The sequence below is a fragment of the Dipodomys spectabilis genome, unplaced genomic scaffold, assembly GCF_019054845.1.
Source record: "Dipodomys spectabilis isolate Male_0828 unplaced genomic scaffold, ASM1905484v1 ptg000424l, whole genome shotgun sequence".
Taxonomy (NCBI): Eukaryota; Metazoa; Chordata; class Mammalia; order Rodentia; family Heteromyidae; genus Dipodomys; species Dipodomys spectabilis.
Genome location: NW_024871101.1, coordinates 2,865,131 through 2,875,000, shown reverse-complemented (window position 1 = coordinate 2,875,000; position 9,870 = coordinate 2,865,131). Strand labels below are relative to the sequence as shown.

General features: G+C 39.5%; 1 protein-coding gene across 2 annotated transcripts in view; it reads right to left on the bottom strand.

The window, feature by feature from the left end:
* The window catches only part of Sh3bgrl (SH3 domain binding glutamate rich protein like), a 76,907-nt gene extending 67,662 nt beyond the window's left edge, over positions 1-9,245 (bottom strand). Inside the window, exon 1 of one of the 2 annotated variants that reach the window (XM_042668293.1) lies at positions 8,965-9,245. In XM_042668293.1, coding sequence (XP_042524227.1) covers positions 8,965-9,238 — 274 coding nt within the window. In that variant the 5' untranslated portion in view covers positions 9,239-9,245. The remainder of the gene's footprint in view (positions 1-8,964) is intronic. The other variant, XM_042668292.1, reaches the window with a different exon arrangement.
* Positions 9,246-9,870: the final 625 nt, after the last annotated feature.

Sequence of the window (9,870 nt, the reverse complement as noted above, 5' to 3'; positions counted from 1 at the left end):
CATCTTCTTTAAAAAAAAAATCACACGAATTAAAAGTTTAGTGTAGGTTGATCTCATGTACTCCCTTTAGAACTCACCAAGTGTTTCGCTTAACTCCTATAACTCCCACAAAATTCTTAGAAATTTTAAATTTAATCATTGTTCTTAAATTTTCAGCAGAAATTCACTAGAAAGCTTCACTCCAGCTACTGCATCTTTTGGGTAATATAAAAGAATTTAAAAATGGATACAAAGGTCCAATTATATTTAGGTTTCTATGAACTCATATTCTATAATTTGGGGTAATCTAAATGAAATTCATTTATATTCACCTTCTTAAGAAACAAATCTATGCAAATTACACGGGGCATAGCCAATAACCCTTATCTCATCCTACAAGGTGTGTTCTCTACTTCAAAATTCCTTCTAAGAACAATCTGTCTTATTTTTTGCTCACCTACCTTACACAGAGTACTTCTACTATACTGGAATGAAGGTTCATATTCTGCATTCTAGTACTATTTACTAAGATATGATAGCTTTGATTTGTCTGCTCTGAAGAAACCTAAGTCTTATACTTGATACAATAAACTATCCAAATTGCCCTTGATACTTGTAGGATAATTAACTATAAGCATTTTCATGATTTTACAAGTTCATCAGGAAAGCAATATCACATCACAGTATGGAAAATGTAAATATCCAATAAAACAATAGACTAGACTAAAGGATCAGATCAATGGTTCAGAATTAAACGTTTCCACTGATACTCTTAGTCTCTTTGTTCATATTTAAAATGGAGAAAGAAGATGTGATATGATGGTACATACTTGTAATCCCAGCAGTTGGGAGGCTAAAGTCAGAGGATTTTGAGTTTGAGGCTAGCCTGGGCTACATAGTTATATTCTGTCTCAAAAAATGGGAATACTGGTTCACTGAATAATCACAAGAATCAAATGATATAATATATACAATGTTCTTACAGCTATAAGTGGCATTTTACAAAAACTTCATGAGAAAGCTCAAGATTTTCTTTTCTGGTACTAGGGGGGAAAACTCAGCCTTTCACTTGCTAGGCAAGTAGTCTAACACTGAGAAAATTAAAGTGAGGTGATTCATCATATTTTTAACAAATTAATTGTCTACTGTCTACCTTCTAAATGAACTTTCAAATATGAAAGAGGGAATGTTTTTCAATACCATAGAATTATGATTACATATATGCCTGTTATCTTAATTTTAACATTGAGAAATATCCTACACTTATGATGAAATAACTGTGGAAAAGGTGGTGAAATAAACAGACACAATTGTAACTGTTACCTGAGATGAATATTCTCTAGTGTTTAAAAGGTCTTCTCTTGACTCATTGCTGGAAATCTCCCCAGTAGAAATGTTTGGCTTCAAATCAACTCTGTGATGGAGTCTTTTTTCCAGACAGGACCAAGCCGAAAAAATAGAACTCAAAACTAGAGTCCAAAACTAGCCTATAAATTAAGCAATATTCCCTTTTAATTTAGATTTAAAAAATCATATAAAGCTGTCTTGGGGCTGGAAAGGTGGCTCAGTGGTAGAGTGCTTGGCTAGCATGCATGAAGCGTTGGGTTTGGTTCCTCAGTACCACATAAACAGAAAAAGCCAGAAGTGGCACTGTGTCTCAAGCACTAGCCTTGAGCACATAGAGGCTCAGAGACAGCACCCAGGCCCTGAGTTCAAGCCCCAGGACCAGCAAAAAAAATAAAAACTACCTTTGTATCACATGGGTGCATAGCCACAAAAATCACAATTTTGTTGTGTTATTTTTTGTGGAGGTGTGGGAGTTAAGACAAGATCTTTACAGTAGCTTTTGCTAACCTGGAAGCCTCAATCCTCTTGGCTTCATATCTTGAGTGTGGGGATTACAGATATGTACCACCATGCCCCCAAACAAGATGACTTACATAGGACAGGATTAAAGTTGTAAAAGTTCAGTAAGTAGCACAGACCACCATAAAACTGAGCAAACATGATTTTAAAATATGACTTTGGTGAAACCATTTTACATTAAAAACCCTATAAATCATAAAATAAAATGGTGATTGTAACCTCCCTACTTGTACTTCCTAACTCTGAAGCACAGGTTATAGAAAAAAAACCCATTGCCTAATAAAGTATCATCCTAACTTAAATGGCAGTTGTATTTCCAATACACAAGACAAAACTGTTTTTTGTTGCTATTGTTGCTGCTGTTTCTGCCAGTCGTGGAGCTTGAGCTCAGGCCTAGGCACTGTCCCTGAGCTTCTTTTACTCAAAGCTAGCACTCTACCACTTGAGCCATAGCATCACTTCTGGCTTTTTCTGTGATTAACTGGAGATAAAAGTCTCACAGACTTTCCTACCAGGGCTGGCTTTGAACAGGGATCCTCAGATCTCAGCCTCCTGAGTAGCTAGGATTATAGATATTAGCCATTGGCACCTGGCTACAAGACAAAGTTTTAGTGGAATATTAACATAAATTTTGATAGAAATATGTGGAGTATGTGTAAATGATAATGTTTAGGAATGGGTCCTGAAGTTGCAACATTTTCGATTCTAACCCAATCCATGCCATTTCTAGCTCCAAATGTGTTCTTGAACAATACACCTAATGCTTCTTTAAAATCTTAGAGACATCTTTTCAGTGACATAAAATAGAATACTAGCACTTACCTTAGTGATATTCTAAGGGTTAAATGAGATAATTATGAAAAACACTGGCATAAGACTGCATATATGTGAAGCATAAACAAGTGTTAAAGTCAAACCTTGGGTCCCCATGCTAGTGAAAAGTGAACACAACAACAAAATTGAGCAGAATTAAATGCTTTAAATGTACAGTTTTTTTAATTTGTTACAGTACTTAAAAAATTATAACTGAGCCAGGCGCCAGTGGCTCACACCTATAATCCTAGCTACTCAGGAGGCTGAGATCCGAGGATCATGGTTCAAAGCCAGCCAGTGATGGAAAGTCCGTGAGACTCATATCTCCAATAAACCACTAGAAAACCAGATATGGTGCTGTGGCTCAAGCAGTAGAGCGCTAGCCTTGAGCTGAAGAGCACAGGGACAGCGCCCAAGCCCAGAATTCAAGCCCCACAACTGACAAAAAATGAAAAAAAATTATATCTGAATTTTCCACAGATATCCTGGCAGTCTAAAACACTTCCCATAACCCATTATATCCAAAATGTGAGGTATTGGCTCAGAAAACAATTCCATTTCTTAGAATTATTCTAGGCTTGCCAAGTGTTAACATGTTAGTTTTGTCTTTCATACTAATAAACACAGTTATCATAAATGAACTGTTCTTTTTTCCTTAAAGGATTTTTTAAACATGGTCTAAACTAGAGGGTAGAAAAGTCTGTTGAGTCTTGTATCTCCAATAAAGTTCCAAAAAAGCTGCAAGTAGAGCTGTGGCCCAAGTAGTAGAACACTAGCCTTGGGCAAAAAGAAGCACACGGACAGCACCTAGTCCCTGAGTTCAAGCTCCAGGACTGGCATAATAATAATAATAACAATAACAACAACAACAACAATAATAATAAATGTTGATCATTGGTCAAATGTCAGAAATATAAGTGCATGAAACAAATACTCTTACTGTGTATCATTACTGTGGTTATTATCAAGAAATTATTGCAGGGATGGGGGTATGGCTCAAGTGCTAGACACCTGCCTAGGTAGTACAAGTTCCTAGTTCAAATCCTAGTACCACCAAAAAAAATAATAATAACTCACCAAGGGGTGGGTAATGTGGCTCAAGCCTATAATCCTAACTATTCAGGAGGCTGAGATCTGATTATTGAAGTTCAAAGCCATCCCTGTAAGAAAAGTCCATGAGATTCTTTCTAATCTCCAGTTAACCACCAAAAAGCTGGCAATGGAGCTATGGCTCAAGCGGTAAGAAGCCAGCTTCTAGCAAAAATGCTAAGGGACAGCACCCCAGCCCTGAGTTCAATCCCCAGTACTGATACACACACATATAATAATGATAAATAGCCAGGCAACTGTGGATCATAACTATAATTCTAGCTTTCTCAGGAGGTTGAAATCTAGAAAGCACGATTCAAAGCCAGCCAGGACAGGAAAGTCTATGAGACTCTTACCTCCAATTAACCACGAGAAAATGGGAAATGGAGCTGTGGTTCAAAGTGGTAGAGTACTAGCCTTGAGCAAAATTACTCAGGGACTATGCCCAGGCCTGAGTTCAAGCTCCACAACTGACAAAAAAAAGAAGCTCAGGGACAATGCTCAGGCTCTGAGTTTGAGCCCTAGGGACTGAAACAAAAAGACAGAAACTCATTATAATGTACTTGCTTTCATTTTGAGAAGCAAATGTGACTTCTTTGTATTGGGGCAGAGTTGAGTAAAATTTTGAAAACTTACGTGTTACAAGATATAGGTTGCTCCAAATGGATCAAAGACCTCAGAGTCAAAGCAGACAGCCTGAAAACATTATAGTAAGGAGTAGGAGAAACCCTGTCTCCTTAGCACAGGCCGAAATTTTCTTAATAGAGACCCAGAAACACAACAAATCAAAGAAAGGTTGGGCAAATGGGATTGCATGAAGCTGCAGAGATTCTGCATGGCAAAGCACATAGCTAGCAAGACCAATAGAAAGCCCATGGATTGGAAGAAGATCTTCACTAGCAATACAACGGACAAGGGTCTCATATCTAAAATATACTTGGAACTCAAAAAATTAAATCCCCCAACAACAAATCCTCAAACAAACAACTGCCCGATAAATAATGGGCTACAGACTTAAAGAGAAACTTCTCTGAAGAGGAAATAAGAATGGCCAATAGACACATGAAGAAATGCTCAACCTCTCTAGTCATAAAAGAAATGCAAATCAAAACATTGGGATTCTGAGTCACTCCAGTTAGAATGGCTATAATCAAGAAATCTAATAACAACAGATGCTGGTGGGGATGTGGACAAAAGGGAACCCTACTGCATTGTTGGTGAGAGTGTAAACTTGTTAAACAACTTTGGAAAGCAGAATGGAGGTTCCTCAAAAGACTCCACATAGAGCTCCCCGATGACCCAGCAATCCCACTTTTGGGCATTTACCCAAATGATCATAAACAAGACCATACTAAAGCTACCAGCACAACTATGTTTTTTTGCAGCATTATTTACCATAGCTAAGATATGGAACCAACCCAGATGCCACTCAGTAGATGAATGGATCAAGAAAATGTGTTTTATATATACATATATATATATATATATAGAGAGAGAGAGAGAGAGAGAGAGAGAGAATAGAATTCTATGCCTCCAACAGAAAGAATGGTATTGCCCCATTTGTTAAGAAATGTTAAGACTTGGAAAAAATTATATCAAGTGAAGTAAGCCAGGCCCAAAGAAACATAGGTCCCATGGTTTCCCTTATTTGCAATAACTAGTATATGTCTGGGACAAGCAGTAAAGGTCAAAAGCTATGTACATATGACCAGATAAGATGATGTTAAGCGAAATGAACCCCAAGATAGGGACACAAGTAGTTTTTTCTTTCTTCCTATTGATTCTAACCTATTTATAATGTACCATGTGATTTTTTTTGTTTCTTTGTATGTTCCTCCCCCACAGTATAACCCCTGTTTTCACTGTATTTGATGTTGGTGCCCTGCATCTTGTACATACATACACTTCTCTGATTTGGGGAGGGGAAGGGAAAAAATAAAATGCTAAATAGGGATACAGGTTGACCCATTGTAACGAGATATACAAGACACTATGTTGAAAAATGAACTTTACAATTTAGGCAGGGGGGGATGGTGGGGGAGGAGTATAGTTGTGGAGGTGAGAGGGAAGGGATGGTAGGGGAAAAACAAGGAAGCAACAATGCTTGATATGAAATGTTCTCATCTTGCTCATATTATTGTAACCCTTCTGTACAGTATTTTTACAATAAAAAATGTATTTAAAAAATGGGCTGGGAAGGTGGCTCAGTGGTAGAGCGCTTGCCTTGCATGCATGAGGCCCTGGGTTTGATTCCTCAGCACCACATAAGCAGAAAAAAATTTTAAAAAAGCTGGAAGTGGCACTGTGGCTCAAGTGGTAGAGTGCTAGCCTTGAGCTGAAGAGCTGAGGGACATCGCCCAGGCCCAGAGTTCAGGCCCCACGACCAGACCCAAAAAAAAAAAAAAGATACTTGTTGCCCTGGAATACAAATAAATTAGGTTAATAGTGTCTTGTCAATTATCACAAATGTAGATTCCGAACAACCCAGTATAAGACCTAATATTGCTTATTTCTATGACATCCTGGAGGAAGACTTACAAGAGTCAATACCAATCCAAAGTCAAGAGACTTGAAAATATTCCCAGACAACTGCACTTAGTCATTTACAGAATTTTCTTACTTTGTGCAATTGTTGAATTCTATTAGAATATTGGCCCCAAAGTTTCTAATTATTGCCTAAGGACAATACTGTAGCAATCTTAAAGGAAAACTGTTGTATTAAAGACTGTAGAGTCCTTTTCTAATCTAAGCACTGCCTCATTTATGTTACATTTGTACTGCTGTAGTATTAGTTAAAAGTATTATAAGATGAGGCTGGATGTGGGAGTACATGCATGTAATCCAAGCATGCAGAAAACTGAGGCAGGAAGATTGTGAGTTGGAGGCCAGAGTGAAGTACACATGGAGTTCTGAGCCAGACTGAGGTGTGTATATATACATGTATATATATATACATATATTATCAAGACCTTGTTTAAAAAACAACAACAATGTATTGTTAGATTAAAATAAAGCACATTAGGGGGCTGGGAAGGTGGCTCAGTGGTAGAGGGCTTGCCTTGCATGCCTGAGGCCCTGAGTTCGATTCCTCAGCACCACATAAGCAAAAAGAAAAAAGCCAGAAGTGGCACTGTGGCTCAAGTGGTAGAGCGCTAGCCTTGAGCTGAAAAGCTGAGGGACAGCGCCCAGACTCAGAGTTCAGGCCCACGACTGGAACCAAAAAAAAAAAAAGCACATTAATCTTGCAGTAGAATGATACAATGGAATTTTGATTGCAATATTTTGTGTAAGACTGAAACCATGTACGAATCTTTAGTTACCCATATGAAAATTGCAAACCACCACAAATCTGCCTTTGTCAAGTTTGCAACAGTGTGGTCCAATAAAGAAAAATTTATTAGTCCCAATCACTTCTGATATAAGGCATAACAAAGAGAGAGGTGCAGTGGTTCTTAGTTGAGCAGAAATTCCACAGGCAGTTTCATGTTCAATCTACTTCTGAGGAAGGAGAAAAGGAAGAAAGCAAAAAACAAATAGCAGTATTGATGCTTCCAAAGGAAAAGCAATGGCTTGAGTTGTTCAATATAATTAGGGGCTTAGCTAAAGGCATTAAGTTGGTCTTAGAAATTTTACAGCTAGGGGCTGGGAAGGTGGCTCAGTGGTAGAGCACTTGCCTTGCATGCCTGAGGCCCTGGGTTTGATTCTTCAGCACCACATAAGCAAAAAGAAAAAAGCTGGAAGTGGCGCTGTGGCTCAAGTGGTAGAGCGCTAGCCTTGAGCTGAAGAGTTGAGGGACAGTGCCCAGGCCCAGAGTTCAGGCCCCACGACTGGACCCAAAAAAAAAAAAAAAAAGAAAAGAAATTTTACAGCTAGTGTAGTAAATCAAAAGTGAGCAACTGATATTTACTTTCAAATACCAATTTAATATGTATGGAGAATAAGAAGTCAAGAGTTGTCCAAAGGACATACTGCAAGTTTTCTGAGCAGTGCTCTTTAGTGACTCAGGCTTGTAATTCTTGCTGCTTTGGAGGCTAAGATCTGAGAATCTTGGTTAGAAGTCAGCTCTGGGCAAAAAAGTCCATGAGACTCTTATGTCTAAGTACTCAGCAAAATGCCGTAAGTGGAGGTTTAGCTTAACTTAATCATCCTAGAGCGAAAAAGCCAAGGAAGTGTGCAAGGTCATGAGTTCAAGTTCCAGCTCCAACACAACACAATTTTCTGTTTTAACTGAAACTTGTTCAAAAAAAATAAAAGATTAAATTTTACCATATTCCGAAATGGTCCTCACTACACCCAACACATGGGTAGTGGCCAGCAATGGCAAAGTTCTTCACCAACAGATCTATTCCAGCAACACCCAGATTTTGTCTTGGGTTGTAAATAACAGAAACACTTTTATTCAACACTAAGTACACTCAGCTTTCATCCAAGTTTCCTACCCTCCCCAGACCTGTGAAAAAAACTGTTATTGTAGGTTGGCAATTAGTAAATGAATGCAGAGGGAAATGTCCTCTTTAGAAGAGAAAAAAGCCACATGGCAGTTTTCAATCTATGTAAAGCCTTGGGAAATGTTAAAAGGAAAATCGCAAAAGAAACGAAAAAGTCATCACTGAGGTGGGAAAGGTGGAGGAGAAACTGGGGCTCACACATTTTAAGATTAGAAAAAATACTCTATATCATTGTTCCCAAGTTCCTCGCCCATTTTATCAAGTTCTCACCGGGCTTTAAGCTGACTTAAATACTTCCTCCTACACATTCTCAAAAATAATTCAAACACCTATGTAGGCTTCTATTCAGCACCTATCTTCAACAGCATCTTTTCCAGAAACGGATTCCACTCCCATCGTTCATTTCCTGGAGAATATTTATCCAATGTGTGATTTTACTTGACTTCGGCTAACCCTAAACCACCTACAACCCTACACCACCACTTTCCCTTCTAGCAAAACCTTACCAGGTTTCTTCTTTTTTGAAGAAGAAATATGGCCTAAATGTCTTAAGACAGGCAAAGCCAAAGTCCCCATTAAAAATGAAATCGACTCAACAAAGGGGGTGGGGGGGGGAGAGAGAAGAAAGGAGGTGGGGGTGGGGTAGGGTGGGCGATGAGAGTGTCTTCAGAAGGAGAAGCTGCCGGAGGAACTTCTGCAGTTGAACGATGTAGAGGCAGAATAGGACTAGGATGGAAGCAAACAAAGGTGGGCTCCCCACTCTCCTTACCGCCGTAGAGCCGGAGGAGGATGCAATGTACACACGGATCACCATCCTGGAAACAGCAGTAGGCGATTGACTGTTGGGGTGTTGGAGCAGCTACAGCGACGGCTGGAATGAAGCTAGGGGCGGAACCCGGGTGGGAGGACAAGAAGGGCGGGAGGCTGGGAGGTGGGCGGGGCAGGCCAGAGCCTCGCCTCTGCTCCCAGCCTTTCAATCTGCTCGCTGCGCGGCAGTCCCAGCCCCAAACCCCGGAAGACTCCCGCCCGCCCGTTTGCATCATTTCTAAATTGTTTTTTTTTTTTTTTTAATCCTAACACTCCCCCCCCCCCCCCCACAAGTAGAAAATCTCGAACTACACCGCGAGATTTGTTTAAACAATTCTTTTTTGACTACTCCCTCCCCCGGGGGAGGGAGGGTGGAGAAAGAAAGAAAAAAAAAAAAAAAAGAAGGCTGCACTGAATTGCTTTCAATTCGATTCGACGACTTCTCCCAAGGACACTGCAAGTTCTGCGCGGTACTTCCTGCTCCGCAATCGTGGCAGATCTGGAGATATATTTTCCCGCGACAGCGCCCTCCGTATTAAGTCCACAAAAATCCTTAAGAATATCCATGTTCTCCAAGATTTGCAGATTTATTAAGACTCCTGGAACGTAGTTATTTTTCTGAGGTAGCTCTTTGCAGGATTTGGGCACTGAAATGCCAGTCTGGAAAGAAGTGTCACGTTTCCCTAAGCCCGGAAAAGGCGGCATTGGCTTTCTTTTTATTGTTGTTGTTGTTGTGTTTTGTTGAAATAGGGAAACCATGTTTCTGTGGAAAATTACGCAAACCAATTTGGTTGCCAAACCAAAAATGGAAAAGGAAATTGCGAACAAAAAATAGAAAATACCATGTAGGAAGGGTTTTTTTTGTTTG